General features: G+C 48.2%; 2 protein-coding genes across 6 annotated transcripts in view; both read right to left on the bottom strand.

Moving 5' to 3' along the window:
- The window catches only part of LOC142786393 (neprilysin-1-like), a 557,390-nt gene that overhangs the window by 175,722 nt on the left and 364,490 nt on the right, over positions 1 to 17,178 (bottom strand). The window lies entirely within an intron of this gene.
- LOC142786403 (uncharacterized) lies at positions 11,025 to 16,348 on the bottom strand. 2 transcript variants are annotated; one of them, XM_075884088.1, is made up of 8 exons: positions 16,221 to 16,348; positions 15,179 to 15,308; positions 14,874 to 15,049; positions 14,357 to 14,416; positions 14,226 to 14,285; positions 14,058 to 14,162; positions 13,889 to 14,002; positions 11,025 to 13,594 (listed from the first exon to the last, which is right to left on the bottom strand). In XM_075884088.1, the coding sequence occupies exons 2-8, from the start codon at positions 15,292 to 15,294 to the stop codon at positions 11,433 to 11,435; spliced, it is 2,793 nt and encodes a 930-aa protein (XP_075740203.1). In that variant the 5' UTR covers positions 15,295 to 15,308; positions 16,221 to 16,348; the 3' UTR covers positions 11,025 to 11,432. The 2 variants fall into 2 exon arrangements, with proteins under 2 accessions (XP_075740203.1, XP_075740204.1); XM_075884089.1 differs by lacking the exons at positions 11,025 to 13,594; positions 16,221 to 16,348 and having other exon boundaries at positions 13,889 to 14,162; positions 15,179 to 15,407.

The raw sequence follows: 17,178 nt of genomic DNA, 5'->3' as shown, positions 1-17,178 counted from the left end.
CCGTTTTGCCAGCTCTAGAGATAGTGAATTTCGTCTTACGTGACGTGAATAGATGGCAAAGGTAAACGACACATCCAAACATGATAATCATGACACGGAAGTCATCTATGACACCATTTACCTCCACCTCATAACGTTGTGCTGATATTAAATTGACATATCAACATTTCTCATTCGTGCTTCGCATTGAATCGATTCCCACTGTACGTAGGATCTGCCAATTTTTTTTTCCTCTTAGCTATGTTGGTCACCTTTTCGACCTCTCTCCCGGCCGCCATTTGCTGCGCCGGCTCAGGCAGTGGTTGCTGTAAGCTGGAAATGAGCGGTTTGGGTATTTCAGCGCCTCTTTTTCTGGCCCTTTGACAGACATTTCATGCTTGGTTGAGCTACTGAGGTGCTCGTGGTACGCGGTCTGCAGTACGTCGTGGCCGTGCGGCACCTCGTCGTCTCCTTTCTTGTTCCATCACGTTCCTCGCACGGCGGTGCAGTTTCCCGGCGCGGAGTTGCCCTTGAGTCTGAGCTTGTGCTATGCTTCGGAACCTTTGTATGCCGCGGTGTGGTCGTCCTTCCCGTCGCGTGGCCCTCTCAAGGCGCCGCTCTCCCAAGCAACCATGCTTCCACGGAAGCCCAGATGTGTGCGCTGGTGGTGTCTTCCACCGCTTCGTCGTCCCCGCTCGTGCTTTGTGCGCCGTGTTCACCGTGGCAATGTCGTTGATCGTCTCTCGCTGCTGTCTGCAGCCCTCTCTACCTCGGTTCAACATCGCGGCCTTCCTCGTCCTGCTTCTCGCCACTGCGCATGCTCACTGGCATCTTTACGTCTGCTTGGCTGCCTGCGTCTGCGGTGGTGTAATTGCCAGCGCCAGCATTTTCTCCGGGGTAACTGGAAGTTCCGGCCGTTTTTTGGCGTCGCTAGGCTACAGTTACTTGGTCAGGCGCAGGGTGGTCATTCGCCTTTGCGTCTGGCCTGTGGCGGTTGTCGCGCCAAGTGTCGGAAACTAGTCGATATCCATCGCTGCTGTTATACTGTATTACTTCCTCGCGGTGCAGTCGACGCCGGCGTGATGTCTGCCACAGCGTCAGGACTGTGTCGGTGCAGGTCTCTGTGCCATGCCCGAAGAGGCTTCGCACCTGGTGAAATGCGTGGTGCCGCAATGGGCCTTGAAGTGGCCTTCTTGGTTGCAACAGCGGCGGAGACGCTTCACGTCACGGTACTCAAAGGTTGATTTATGGCCTCCCACTCGCGCGAAATTTGGGAGTGGGTTCTCCATCCGCATGTTCATCTTGATATACATGGTTCTCGTGCGGATAATGGGGCGGTATTTATATCTAACCTTTTCAATTTTTAACGTGATTCCGTGGGACTTGAGTCCGATCGCTACTGGTTGTCGGGAACATAACAAGGCAGGCACAGAAACGTGATTCTGGCTAACGATGGTGCTAGTGGGAAAAGGGGGACTGTGCTGGTTCTGAGGTGGAGACCGCCAGTTTCCAAAGTACTTGAACTGCTAGCATCGAGTAGACGCCGACCAAGAAGTTGAATCCTCCGTTGTGCGTAAAACTGTTGATTTACTGGATGCGGACCAGTCCTTCCATTGCATCAATCACCTCGTCTACCAACGTCCTCGGCGGAATGCGAACCTTAAAAAAAATGTTTCTTGGGTGGTGACATAGTGACAATCCACGTGCTGTGAATATCTGTGTCTTTACGCTGTGAACGACACATATAAGTAATTCGAAGGAACGTAGCGTTTATTAATGAAGAAACAAGCAGTGTAAAAAACACGCCACAGATATTGATGAGTTGAGGTTGTGCTTCAGAGACGTGCAATATATGCTTCTAATCGACGATACGCACAAGTATGAACACCAAAAACAAATCAATATTGGTGGGCGTGGTGGATGTGGTTGGATTTTAACCGTTTCGGGTTACACAGAGAAGTCGACAAAGCGCCATTTTTGCGCCTTATACTTTTTTCGTCACAGGTTTTCATACCACCAGAACCTCAGGTTTCTTAAGGCCGCCAAATGCTTATGTACTTGCTGCCACAGGCTCTTAACTTCTTCGCTAATTTATTAAATTAGATAAATAAATAAGCTTCCATAACTTGTGAAGTAAGTGAAATTTCTGCCCCACTGATTTTAGTTCTATTCTTGAATTGTGAATCAAGAAGGGTACCTTTAAGCCGTCGCTACGTGTATAGGCTTTTCCTTACAAGCACATAATTTGTTGTTCGCTGTTGTTTTTGCCTTGTATCTATTTTAAACAAGTGCTGGCCTTTGTCAAGCCGTTAAAGGCGTTTTTTGTAGCCCCCGTAGCCCCACTAGTGTTGTTTTTCTTCCTCTTGATGCTGAAATGAAGTCCTTATTATTATGATTATTACTATTATTATTATTATTATTATTATTATTATTATTATTATCATTATTATTATTATAAACTGCACTGAATATGCGATGCTAGGCACGAAAAAGCGGGTGTTTCCTGCAGTTTGCTAAGATGATGTGGTGGTGGCACCTACCCGTCGCCTTGCATTATACAAGTTATTGCATCCAAGCACCAATTCACACACTGATGATGTACGTGACGTGCAGGGACTAGTACTAGCGTTCCCTTCAGTCACTCCTGCTTTATTTTCCTGAGACCCATACTTCCCAGCTGCTGATGCGACCTGTTTTAGCGACTCAAGCAAACAGAGGCTCGACGAGGACCGCTTCACTGTGAAACTCCAAGCTTGGCTTCCGCTATGTTGCATAATATGTTGTTTGCTACGCGTAACCAGGGTAATCAATGGGCACTATCCGCGGACCAGAGGGAGCCGTGTTGTTCGCCCTGGGCCGTCCTGTATTCACTGACGTTGGCCAGTAGGAGCATGCATAAAATCCTCACGCGTATGATTCCCATGTGTAGCACGGCAGCAATCCGCCCACTCACGCATGAAGGGAGGCGTGCGCATCGCGTTCCATTTTGATCAGCCCCGTAACAATATAGCTTCTTTATCGGCTAGGTTGTGCGCTGTGGCACCACAACGATACTGGAAAGCTTGACTGCATGGTGCCTATATATGTGTGTGTGTCGCCGTGTGTTGGATACAAATGTGTGTGTGTGTGACAGCAGCAGCCGGATAATAAAGACTAGTAATAATAGTGTTGATAATGTGACCCGTAAAGTATTCCGGCCATTCGCCCGACGCTTGCAACACGCCGATTGTATATGTCTGATGGGAGGAAGCGATACAATTGTGGGATGTGGTGAAATTCACGACTGAGTGCTGCTACAAGAATATGTATTCTTGTGTGTCACTTGGTATATGTTGAAAGAGCAAAGGGATATGTATTCTAGCGACGAAACCATAAGAAAGCTATTTTATTCACGCAAACAAGGACGAAGAGCAGCCTTTTATGTGTACAACCAGAAGCCGTCACGAAGACACAGGAAATCTGGGTCGATACAAAAGGCGGAGCAACATCTCATAGTCTTTAACAGCCACCAACATATGAGCGGTATAAAATAAGCTCCAACGAAGCAAACTTATACCAGAAAAAAAGGTTTAACTTGCACTAAACCGCGCAAGTCTTTCTGAAAATTAGGCCGAATTAGGTTCTGAAGACTAAAATGAATGCTTGCATGGTTGTTCCTACAACTTAGCTACTTGATAATAGGTCATCTCTACACCGATTCTTAGCGTCGAAAACCTCTGGATAAAGCACACATAGGCACAGCACAGTTGTACAAACAGCGTCACATATAGAAACCCTAACTGAAGTGAAGCGTCAGCGCCTCTCACAAATCTGCGAGCACGCAGACATCGGAGTATGCCTTCCCCTCCTTCACGGTTTTCATGCCGCCGCCATTGCTTATCCTGTTCCATAGTATTCTCACTGTAGGTGTTCGGGGCGTTCGTATCGCCGCTGTCACTAAGCAGCCGTTTCTTAGCCTAACTTAGAACTTGCATCATTTTTGTGAAGCAGTGTTGTGTAGTGCGATTTACCCCATTTCTGCAGCACACACCCGTTCACGATGATGATAGTTTTCTGCCATCGACTCGAAAGAAATGAGTTGCTAGACAGATTCGCAGTTGATAAGTAAAGACTGGTCTTACGCATATTTTCAATGTGAATGACTCTCAATGCAAATGTTCCTATGATCGTATCTATCTATCTATCTATCTATCTATCTATCTATCTATCTATCTATCTATCTATCTATCTATCTATCTATCTATCTATCTATCTATCTATCTATCTATCTATCTATCTATCTATCTATCTATCTATCTATCTATCTATCTATCTATCTATCTATCTATCTATCTGTCAGCGGCGCTCGAGTTCGCACAGCTGAATTCTCCGGCAGCGTCTCATTCTCCGGCAGTGCCTCCTTCTCCGGTAGCGTCTCCGTGCTTGCTCGGGAAACGCTGCACTGCGTTAACGTGGACTCCGAGCCCTGAGCGCGTCCACTCGACGCGGTTGCCCATTGGTTCAACGAACATTCAAAAACAAAAAAGTGAACCTTCGAGCCGGGACCGCATAGCAACGCATCGCCAGAGAGAGCAGAGCGAGCCGAGACGCGAGTGGCGTCGGGCGTATCCGATCGAGCTCCTGCACCGAGTCCAGTTTCCTTATACATGTAACCACTGCCGATTCACCTGTAACTTAGCACAATACAGTTTTTCTTAAAATTTGAACCTTGCCTTGACTACATTCATTCGGACATCGCTGACATGGCGCAGCCGACAGGATGTGAATCGATCGAGCTGCATGCGGAGGAGGAAACGACGCCACGAGAAGGAGCGACGCCACGCCGTACATCGTCTCGGAACTCCGAAACGACCATCGTCGAAAGCGTGTTCACGACCCTCGACCACAGCACGATGGCCAATGCAACGAAAAAGCAACTCGTCGACGAGCTGAGAGCACGAGGTCTACGGTGCTCCGGACGAAAAGACGAGCTCATCGCAAGAATCATCCGCGACAACATCACTCGCCAAGCCCTAGAGCCGACGGACTCTTCAACGAAGGACCAGGCTGCCTACGACGATGACAGGCAGGCGCACCTGGAGACACTGTCCACCGACAACGCGAGGCTTTGCGCTGAACTGAGCAGCCTGGGAGCCCAGCTTAACCGTGCTACCACGAGTTAACGTAAGACATTGCACGAAGCCCATCACAACGCTTCACCGCCAACGGAACGGGTGACGACTTCAACCCTCGGGCTGCACCATTCCGTCCCTGCTGACATAACGATGTCCTCGGGTTCGACGCGGCCACCGTCACTGAACGACGGCACCAACCAAGACGCGGCACGCGCCGCCACGCCGACCGTTTCAACGCACGAGGGAGAACCTTCCATGGCCCAGATCCTCGCTGCGCTCGTGGACACACAAGCGCTGCTCGCCAACATGCTGTCGAGAGGTCCACCGACGACGAGCTCGATCCAGATTCATTCCACAAGCGACACGTCATCCTCAATCCCCTTGTTCGATGGGACGCCGCAACAAAGTGCTCACGAATGGATTACGCAAGTGGAGAGAATCGCAGCGCTCGCCCACTGGACGCCATCGCTGACGCTGGTGACAGTAGCAAGCCGCTTGACGGGATCTGCCAAGGATTGGCACAGCGCCTACGGCTCACAGTATGACACCTGGGAGCAATGGAAGGAAGCGCTCATTCTCCAATTCAAACGAAAGCTGACAATACAGGAGTTCTTCGAACTGCAGACGAAGCGACGTCTTCAGAGCCACGAGACCATTGTCAAGTACATGTATTCGAAGAACGCCATTCTGAACAAGGCGCCGTACCGTTTAGCAGAGGAACAACGTATTTCTCTCATTCTCAGCGGCATCGAGGACGACACATGGGCCAACCCACTCGCAGCGCAGTTGTGTGGCACAGTAACCGAACTCAATCACAGAGCGGCTTTGCTCGACGCGAGGCGTCGCACGACCGTGTGTGCCGAGAACGACAAGAAACCGTCATCGTCTACAGCGAGCCGTGGTCAGGGTTCGAACCAGCGGGTGCCAGCCAGCAGCTCTGCCAACTTGCCGAAGTCCAACCCGCGCAGCGATTTCTCGGGAGCTCCACACCCGCGGCCCATCTCTGTTCGTTTGTGCTTCAACTGCGGCGACATCGGTCACCTGTCCCGCGATTGTAGAAAGCCAAAAACGCCAGCAACGATCAGAGCGGACGAGAAACGAGCGAAGAGGGACAATAGCAGCCATGAAACAGGGACTACGTCACCTAGGCAAGCGAACTGTTTTTTGCATTCGACGGGCGGCACATTACCAATAGTGTCCGGTACTGCTAACAACCGACCCGTCCGCGTGTGCATTGACAGTGGCGCCATCTTATCCATCATGAGTGCCAATGCCTTGACGGACGACATTCCCACGCACGCATGGGTATCGCGCGAGAATATTGAAGTTCTTAACCGCAGCATATGCCCAACTCTCGCTGCAACGCTTGATGTGACACTGGGCACCACGAATGTGCGACTCGAAGACGTCGTGGTAACGGAACTGCCCAGCGGCATCGACCTGATTCTGGGATCAGACTGGCGACGAGTCGCGAACGTCGACGTAACGTTTCACACGTCAAACGATGTGACTATCGTTCCAGTCGAGCCCTCCGGAAAATTTTCATCGTCCGAAGTGCCACCCCCGAAACAAGGCACACCACACCGCACCGGGAAAACGCTTATTGCGACGTTCTGCTGGCAATCGGACGAGAGTGTTTCCAAAGACGAAGGGTACGTGCGTCTCAACATGAAATGTCCCGCACCCGACGAAGACTTCACGAGTCTAGTCGAAGACGCCACACGGAAGATAACGAAGGATGCCACCGAGGCAGAGAGGGAACAACTTCCCGCAATTCTGTTAAGGCATCACCAAGCGTTCACTTCCAAAGGCGACACTTTGGGCATGTGTCTTCACACCGAGCACAGCATCGAACTCAGAGACAATATACCAGTGTCATCGAGGCCGTACAGGTGCTCACCGGCTGATCGCAAGTTTATCCGAGAACAGGTGAATGACTACCTCCCCAAGGGCACCATAAGGCCAAGCGAAAGCGAGTACGGTGCTCCAACGATAGTCGTCGACCAACCGCACCACCCGACGACTCCACGAAGAATGGTACACGACTATCACAAGCTCAACGAGAAAACCGTCAACCCTTCTTATCCAATGCCTGTCATGGAAGACGTTATTGACGATGTCATGCGCGACGGATTGGCTTACTTAACTGTGTTAGACGTGAAGACGGCATTTCTGAATATACGAATGAAGCCGGACGACGTACACAAGACCGCATTCGTCACTCCAGACGGAAAGTACGAATACCTTAGAATGGCTTTTGGGTTTTGCAAGGCCCCTCAGACCATGCAAAGGGTCATGCGTCGCACGTTCGATGGCTTACCTAGGACAGCTACGTACATGGACGATGTCGGGCAGGGAGCCACAACAGTAAGGGAGGCTTTGGATTTGCTGAACGAAGCACTCAGGAGAGTCGTGATCAACGGCTTGAAGATGGATCTCCGGAAATGCCAGTTCATTCAAGACAAATTATCTTTCCTGGGTTACGTGATCTTCGCCGAAGGACGAACACTGGACGAATCCAGAGTTGCCGCTGTCGAGAAGTTCGAGCCGCATGGCAACGCAAGGAAGCTGTACTCCTTCCTGCAGTTCGCTAACCACTACCGAAAGTTCATACCGGAGTTTGCAAAGGTCACGCACAAGCTACGGCACCTTCTGGCGAAGGACGTTCCTTTCGTATGGAGTGACGCTCATGAAGCAACCGTCAACGCCATAAAACACGCCTTGAAGAACCTGCCAATTTTGGCGAGCTTCCGCCCAGACGGCCCGACTAACGTTCACGTCGACGCTTCGCAAACCGGGCTGGGTGCGGTGCTTTCTCAAACTCAAAACGGAAAGGAGCGAATCATAGAGTACGCAAGCAGATCACTAAACGAGCACGATCGTGGTCTACACTCTAATATGCTCGAGTGCATGGCGCTCCACTGGGCGATCACTGAGAAGTTTTCGGTCTACCTGAGAGGAGGCCCTTGTTTTACAGTGTTCACGGACAACTTCAGCTTGTCATACCTCGTCCTCAAGGGAGCCAGCAACCGCAGATTTGCGAGGTGGACGCTCGACTTAGCAGAGTACACCTTCGACGTCAAGCACAAGCCAGGACGCCAGAACTCCGCTGCTGACGCACTCTCGAGGCAGTCGGAATCTGCAGAGGCTTTCGACCAGGGCGTTTCGACCCGAGACCTCCACTGCTACGCAGTAGTGGTCGGCAAACACAGTCGCCTACGCGAGTTTCAGGAGAGGGATACTGACTGCAAAAGATTTCGGGAGGAGGCCAAGCACAAATCTTCAGACTACGAGATCGAAAACGACATACTGGTGAAGAAATCTCTCGAGGAAGGACAGGTCCGTCGGAGGGTGATCATTCCCGCTGCCCTCCGAAGCAGTGTGATGATCGTTTTCCACGACAACAACGGTCACCTAGGCGTCGAGAAGACAAGAGACCTGATCCAGCGAAAGTACTGGTGGCCATCGATGAGAAAGGACATACGCGAGTATGTTGACTCCTGCCACACGTGCCAGACTATCAACGCCCGCACGACACGGAATGAAGGTTGCCTCATCCCACGCGATATTCCTACTGAGCCAAACGCGGTGATATCCATGGATCACATGGGTCCGCTAAACGAGAAGGGAGACCACATCCTCGTGTGTATCGACCACGCCACGAGATACATGAACGCCGTGACCGTACCGAGCACTTCGTCGACGCACTACCTTGACTTCATGACAAACCGGTGGATTCCGCGATTTGGAGTTCCCAGCGTGATTATTACGGACCAAGCCAAGGAATTCGTGAACAAGAAAACCAACCAATTCCATCACAGACTGGGAATTACTCATCAGAACTTCCCACCATACTGGCCACAATCAAACGGACTGATTGAGCGAATGGTAGGAACGTTGAAACAGGTGCTACGCAAAATGCTAAACAACAAGGACAAATGGCAGAAGGAACTACCCCGAGCAACGCTAGCAATCAACGCCACGAAGCATCGTCACAGTGGCCACAGCCCATTTCGACTCATGCTTGGCTACGACCCAAAACTGCCAGGAGGGCTCAACCTCGCCTCAGTCGAGGGAGACATCGACGAGTCTCATAGACTACACGACTTGGCAAGGGGGCGTGCGGAGACAAGAGAGAGGCTACTGCAGAGTCAGCGCAAAACAACGGTGCGATACGACAAGAAGCGGCGAACTCCGAGGTTCATAACGGGAGACCTCGTCCTGCTTGAGTTGAGCGCTCGAGGCACATTAGACCCTCGCTATGAAGGTCCGTTCGAGATAACGGCCCTCGTCGGAGGAAACAGGGCCGAGATCCAAAGAGTACCCCACACACCGGGCATGATCAACCAAAAAATCGTCAACGTGGAGCAGCTTCGTAGATATTAGGAGCCGCTCCTAGAAGTTACGGAACCATCGCCATCTAACGACACGCACGCCTGAGGACAGGCGCAATTTTCGGGAGGGCCGTGTCAGTGGCACTCGAGTTCGCACAGCTGAATTCCCCGGCAGCGTCTCATTCTCCGGCAGCTCCTCCTCCGGTAGCGTCTCCGTGCTTGCTCGGGAAACGCTGCACTGCGTTAACGTGGACTCCGAGCCCTGTGCGCGTCCACTCGACGCGGTTGCCCCATAGAGAAATAAAAAAAGGTGAAGAGTGGACACTCCCGTAGACCCCAGCGGCCCAATCGACTCTAACACACCTAGTGGTTGATGAGAGCAAGTGGCTTGCGCTTCCGGTTTCGGTTTCACTGGCGCAACTTTTGAATTACTTTGCATAACCGACGTTTGGCTATGTCGTAAGTTCATAATTTCAGACCACTATTCATCGCCCAAATGGATAGTTTTTGTAGGTCGTTTTGACTTAGCGATTCCCCGTTTTGTTTTGTTCAGTGGTTCGTGCGAATCGGTCGTGACGTAATTTTTATTTCGATTAAGTTATAATAAAAAGAGATGCAGGTAATGATAATTCACTATCGTTTTATTCATCGCGCTTCTGTTTTTCTTTTGGAACAAGTGATCAATGTATATATCAGTCAAAGAAACAGAGCATCCGCAATGTTTTATTCAAAGGCAAGGTAGAGTATGAGAATATAAAAAGCACAATATGACAAAGGTAGACAACAAATGCATCTCGCCTTACAAATAAATTGTAACAAATATTGTAACAAATACATAGAGAACACAGACAACGCACACATCGCTAGAGTTGGCAGAAGCCGAGAAGCTGGTGAAGTATGACACACCGGGCCAGTGGGTAACTAAGGATCTATGGCAAAAACATAGCGCACAGTGCTGATGAAGAAGGAAGAAGTGACATATACACAGCAATGAAGTCGCGAATCACGCCTGGGCTTAACTGAAATAATGCATAGAAAAAAAGAGCGCACAGAAACCACACGACACAATATAGCAGAAAGGCAAAGGTGCAGTGTGCTGGCTGTGCTTAAGAACAGCTAGTCCAAAATGAAAAAAAGCAGACTTGATGCCTGCTTGTCCTCAGAAAGGTAGGGCTTTGCAGCTTGCTCACTACGTGAAAGACAAACTTTATGCTACAACACTGGCAGGTCTTGTGGCTTTTGTTATGCGTCGCCTTTATCAAAAACTTAAGATCCCAAGTGATTTGCGTTTGGGTGTTGCTGTGACGCTTGCGAGCTAAAATAGATTGTAGTCATCACTTTATCCAGAATTGTGGACTTTAATTGGTGCTACGAGAGCGGTATTACAGAGCTAATAAATAGCAGAAGGAAACCACTTTGGCTCATTATTTTTCACAAAGGCTCTACATCGTACGTTATCACTCACAAGCTATATAAAAATAAAATGGCAGCGTCCGCAGCCCCATCAAACGCTACAAGTTTGGGTATTCTTTTGAAAATTTTGATGGGCAAGATGAGGAGGTTGATGAGAAGCTAAAATACGAAAAGCGTGATAACATGAACCGTGCCCACTTCATACTGTGTTCCTTACCCGCTCGAAGACATTTCAACAAGCGGTTTTGTTATCGATATATTACTTGAGCTGGAGAGATAAAGCATACACAGTGACCAAGCGACCCACAGTAAAGTGTACAGTTCGCCCGTATTTGCTACAAAAAATACAGACAGGATACCCAACATTCTTTTTAAGGTTATGCAAATCACTTCGAGCGAATACACAGTGTTTGTACTCCTCATAGCGGGTAACCAAAACAATGAATGCAACGAAGGAGTGGTTAGTCCAGTTGAACTGAATATAAGCATATAAGACCATAATGAAGTCTGCTGTAACGAAGTAATAACATAACAAAGCTATTGCAGGATTCGGCTCAACTCGAATACTTTAGTGTAAACCCGCCGCTAATTGCTAACCTTTGAACTTGTCAAGCTGCATGCCCGAGATTGAAGACTGGAACCTAACCCTGTCTAAGTTTCGGTTCACAAAACGCACATGCCAACATAAACGAACCCGGCAAAACATTTTCAGAAACTTAGCGCGACACCCAGCAGAGCAGAAATGAAAATCGCCAACACTTGACAGATGGTGATACAAAACATCGCACACTTTCAGGTGATGTGCAGTGGCCTCAATTATGGCAAGAAAGTGAGATTCAAGTTGTTGTACGTATGCAAAAGCTGCTTCTGATGGCACAGTGAGATTCCCAAAAAGTTTGCTGGGGACGTGGTATGCTTTGAGCATTGTGAAATACTGGTGGGTACCCTTAAGCGTCTCACTGTCGTCTTTCAGTAACTGTGGGCAACTGCAACCGTCACATGCATTCCGAAGGAAGTGTTTGATGAGAAAACCAGCTACATAATATGCAGCGGAGTCATCGATAATATGGGAGTGAATGTTTGTCGCAAGTTCAGAGAGATCGTCTAGAGCGGGGAAGTCGTCAGGCTGTGGCTGTGCACACTCCTCATTATCCACAAGAGACGCACTGGTGAGGGAGAATGGCGACAGCTGTTCCTGGAGGAGGTCACATTCATCATCCTCGACATTTCCGTATTCTGACAGCTTGAAAAGTTTTCTTATGCAGATCTGCTTCAGGCCACAAATAAATTGTGCTACATTGGGGTTGGTGTTGCAACCCTGTTTTTGCCTAATGTGGCCAAATATGTTCTCCAGAGGATCCTGTTGAAGCCTGCGTGTTAACAGGTATTCAAAATTGTAATGTTTGGAGAGGTCGTCCCATAGTTGACAAATTGCCTGAATTGTAATTTGCCAACCTACGATGGTTTGTAGTTGACGTCTGCCAACAAACTGCCATGATGCAATCCAGGGAAGCTGGCCTCGGAGGAAGTCAATCAGCTCTGAATCATTTTTCATGATTGCATGCCGCAGCTTTTGCGAAGTTCTTTTTTTACTCGAGCTGTTCAAGGCATCGAAAATCCTGTCCATACGATCACAAAATTGAGCTGTAGTGATGGCCGAGGCAGGCAGCACCTTCGCATACACCATTGCCGTGATAGCAATCGAAACTGATGCACTGAGGACCTGAGTTGCTCTGCTGACCTTCATATTAGAAAAAGGTTTCTGATGAACGTGCCGTTCAGTCAACTTTGGAGCCAATCGCAACCGCAACTCATGTGAGGATTGGTAAAGGCTTACAATGTGCGACCAGTTAACGATGTCATCCCCAATGTATAACTTGTGTGCTTGGACATTATTGCGCGTTGTTTTAATTAAATGCAGAACATCAAAAATGTAATATACCCGCTCACCATTAACTTCAAAAAAAGGCTTTGCTACAGTCACTTTTAGTTGGTTAGCGAGACTTACATTTGAACTGCCCTGGTCACAAATGACTGCTTTCACTGCAATATTAATGCTCCTAAGCTCCAAAATGAGTGACACCAGCAAGTTATGCATAACAGATGATGGTGTTGATGTGTGCCCTATAGTAAAAGCAACCGGTTGAACCCACTTTCTCGAAACACCAACAAGAAGAAAAACCAGTGCTCGATCAGCGATGGTTGAAGTGCGATGAGTGCCATCATCTGTAAAACCCTGGACAACGTCTCTTGAAGCATCATAGTACAAATTCTTTTTGAGTGCTATTTCGTCGAAAACTAAAGCGCACACTCGGTCCCGTTCATTCCAAGCTTGAGTATTTGTTGCAATGGAAGAAAGGATTCCTGGAATTATGCCTGGAGTCATCTTTACATTAGCTAGCCACCTCCTTAATGAACGCCGGGAGGGCAAAGAAAAATACGGAGCCAGAAATCGGTATGCTCGCGGACCTCGGAAGTTTAAGTGAAGAGCGAATTTCTTGAACCACACGGGAAACCGCTTGCCCTTGCGTGTGGGCCTCAAGCGAACATGTGCAGAAAGAAGTTTAAAAACCTCCTCGGTGACGTGCGGTCGGATAACTTCAAGGGCCTTCGTAGTCGATGACGGTGCTTGGTGAGGCTGTCTCTGCAGTCTTTTGATAGTTTTCCGCTGTGCTGCTACTTTGGCTTGCAGATGTTTAATGGTTTGCTTGTACTTCATTGATGGAGACATTGTCGCTGGCACACAGGAACGCACTGCAATAAACAAAAAAAATGATGTAAAAGCGAAGAACAACTAATCCCATACGAGCACTTTCCTCGCTCTTTCAGACCTAAGGTGCACAACTTTCTGTGGTACAAAGTTTTCGATTCCACTACCTAAAAACAAACCATTCACAATGTTGACAATGCACAAAAAAATGAAAATCACTGAGAGCCCACCCTTACATTTTGTAAGTGCACACGTAGTGTCCTTTTGAGGATAGTTTCCTCAGAATGTCCTAAACATAAAATAGCACATAAAAACTGCTGCAATAACAGCATAGTCACCATTTTCTCTAAGGCACTCAGGCGTGGAGCTGTTGGCGGAGACGTCTTCTGGAGGGTCTTGTGAAGCTTGTTCAGTGCCTCGGACAATGCTGTCGGAACAATCTTGCGAGCGGCCTGCGGAAGTCTCTATATCAATCCACTCTGGTGTTGAAGTGAACATACAACTTACCGGCCACACAAGTTCCTTTTGTGACAGCTGAACGACTGGTTAAGGTTTTCTCCGGCAAGACGAAATCATCAGAAATTCTTTCACCAGCTACAAGGGAGCTGCCACCTGCAGAGGTTTGGTCAACAGTCAATTTGGGTAAAAAAAAAGAAATCGCGACACTGAACGCACCCTGTTCATCGGGGCACCTCAATGTGTGGGAGCCGCTTTTTGAAGCCTCTACCGCAGGTCCTGAAGAGGTGAAATTACGACAATGTGTCAGTAAGAGGCTTAAAATAACACAAACTGAAGCTCATCCGCACCTTGCAGTGCAGCTTCTGCAGCCATGTCACAGTCACTACTTGAAGCGACGCTCAGAGAACCTGCATATATGTGCAGTTGGTACAAGTTACAAAGCTTGTAGCATGGGGAAACTTAAACAGCTCTTTCAAACGCATAAATTGGTCGAACGTGGAAGAAAAGAGACGGCACCAACTAGGAAACAAGTAATTTGTGATTTTTGGAATTATCAACAGTGGCAGCTTTCACTGATGAAAGGTATACGTACATGTGCACTCAGGCTTGAAGATAACGTGAAATAGCCCTTTAAAGCCTTTCAAAACAAGTTGCGCAGGTCCAGAGCATCAAAAAATGACAGAAATGTAAAGCTGCTGTTAGGAAGGTAATAGCCCACAATTCACAGAATTTAAGACTTTCCAAGTGTTACTTCTGTAGTGAGGTTTCTCTATCGGCTACAAAAATCTTCACGGTTAACTGTCGCCACTGATTCAATACAAGTGGCTGCTATTGCACATATTTGAGTTTCAGTCAATCACTTACATGGTGCAGCTGGTTGCACACTGGGAACAGCCATTCTTGTAAGCCTTGTGTGCCCAGGGTCCATGAAACTTTGAGCAGTAAAATGGTCGCTACAAACCCTGTACGTTGCGTACAATAGGCTGGCCGGCTTACTCAGGAGATCATCGCGTCCAGCATACTGCATCCATGCTTTCATCCTGCATTGGCAATGAACTATCAGCTGAAAGGGGAAGTGCTTGAATAGTGATTTTTTATTGTTACCCTCACTTAGCAAGTACGAACAGTAAGCCTACAGACATGCAAACCATACAAAAGCTTTAACACACCTGCCGTCCCGTGGTACGCGGAAGAAACTCGTCCCAGGCTTCTTGTGGGATCTGCCATTGTTGAAGCACCACGATACACAGCAGTAGCTGCCGTAGCTTGGACCGCCGGACGGCATGGCGTCAGCGCGGTCTGAAAATGTTAGTAAGTGGATGCTTCGCTGTCAAATTACAAAAAAAGATATGTGCACGTCATAAGTGTACCAGCAAACCCCTTTGAATGATTAGCTAATCGATGCACAATACAAAACCAGTGATACATCTCTGACCCATAAAACTCTGACTTACAAAGATATACGTCAAGACCACGAACAAAGATCTTCAGAAGTTTCCAGGCCGCTATCCCTTGTAATGCAATGGTATCGCGGCCTGGGAACATTAGAACACCTTCGTGCGTACGCAGTATCAGCAGTACATTGGGAAGAAAAATCGTAGTTGAAATTTGTGCGGTAAAATTATATTGGAAACGTCAAAAAAATTTGTGGGCAGCTTGCACTAGTGGCACAAGGCTAGCGAAGAAACGAAGATGATGGCCACTTGGCTAGTCCAGATTTGCCTCCGGCACACCAAGAATTATTCGTGTTCCGAGCCTTCGGGAAATGCGTCGTGAAGCATGCGAGGCCCAACAAACGCTTCTCAATATTTTGCACCGAGCCTACGACCTAGCTGCCCAGCTATGCTCAGCGCACAAACGCTCGCGTCCGTGGCAGACGCAGCACGCGTCGCCTCGGCTTGACGCCGTGCCGCCTTTGCTATACTGCATACGTTGCACAATGTTCCCGTCTAACCGCCGCATAGAGCCACAAACTTTCTTTTTAGCGAACCTCCCAGCCCTTACAAGCTTCAGAAAAAGGTTACAACTGCGTGAATGAGACGCCACGTAAGAAACAAACTCGCACACACGAAGCGCAACGTGTGTGTGTGCATCTTTCTATGTTTGTTGCATGGTGTATTTTTCGCGCAGGCGTAACCGTTTTCTGAAAAAATGACCCACCAAGACCAACAACATGTCATTCAACAAGCTTCGCTTGAAAACGTGCCTCACCTGTTATCTCACGCTTGAAAACGCCGACGCAGCCGACGTTGACGAAAGCGACGAAAGCTTCTCGCTGTCAGTCATGCATGGGCTTGTCGCTGGGTAGATGGTGTTTATGACAGTACGGCTGAAGAAAAATATTCGCGTAAGGTGTGTTGAATAAATCGTTTTTATGTATAAAGAACATACCAAATTCGGGCGTGTAATTATTAATTTGTGAAAACAATTCTGTTGCATTGATTATAACTGTGTTTTTTTGCGCTTGCGCCCTCTGACGTGTGGTGGGAGCACTAGTTCGTTACGTAGTCGTGACGCACTTCCTGAGGCCAGGTTTTGCAGAGTGTCCGCTCTTGTCTTCTTCTTTCTCTATGGTTGCCCATTGGTTCAACGAACATTCAAAAACAAAAAGTGAACCTTCGAGCCGGGACCGCATAGCAACGCATCGCCAGAGAGAGCAGAGCGAGCCGAGACGCGAGTGGCGTCGGGCGTATCCGATCGAGCTCCTGCACCGAGTCCAGTTTCCTTATACATGTAACCACCGCCGATTCACCTGTAACTTAGCACAATACAGTTTTTCTTAAAATTTGGACCTTGCCTTGACTACATTCATTCGGACATCACTCACATATCTATCTATCTATCTATCTATCTATCTATCTATCTATCTATCTATCTATCTATCTATCTATCTATCTATCTATCTATCTATCTATCTATCTATCTATCTATCTATCTATCTATCTATCTATCTATCTATCTATCTATCTATCTATCTATCTATCTATCTATCTATCTATCTGTCTGTCTGTCTGTCTGTCTGTCTATCTATCTATCTGTCTGTCTGTCTGTCTGTCTGTCTGTCTGTCTGTCTGTCTGTCTGTCTGTCTGTCTGTCTGTCTGTCTGTCTATCTAGCTCATGACACTCGTGGTAGTGACATATGGCACATACCCGCATACAATAACCCGC

This window comes from Rhipicephalus microplus, unplaced genomic scaffold, assembly GCF_043290135.1.
Source record: "Rhipicephalus microplus isolate Deutch F79 unplaced genomic scaffold, USDA_Rmic scaffold_23, whole genome shotgun sequence".
In the NCBI taxonomy this organism is placed as follows: domain Eukaryota; kingdom Metazoa; phylum Arthropoda; class Arachnida; order Ixodida; family Ixodidae; genus Rhipicephalus; species Rhipicephalus microplus.
This window is presented reverse-complemented; position numbering and strand designations above follow the sequence as displayed.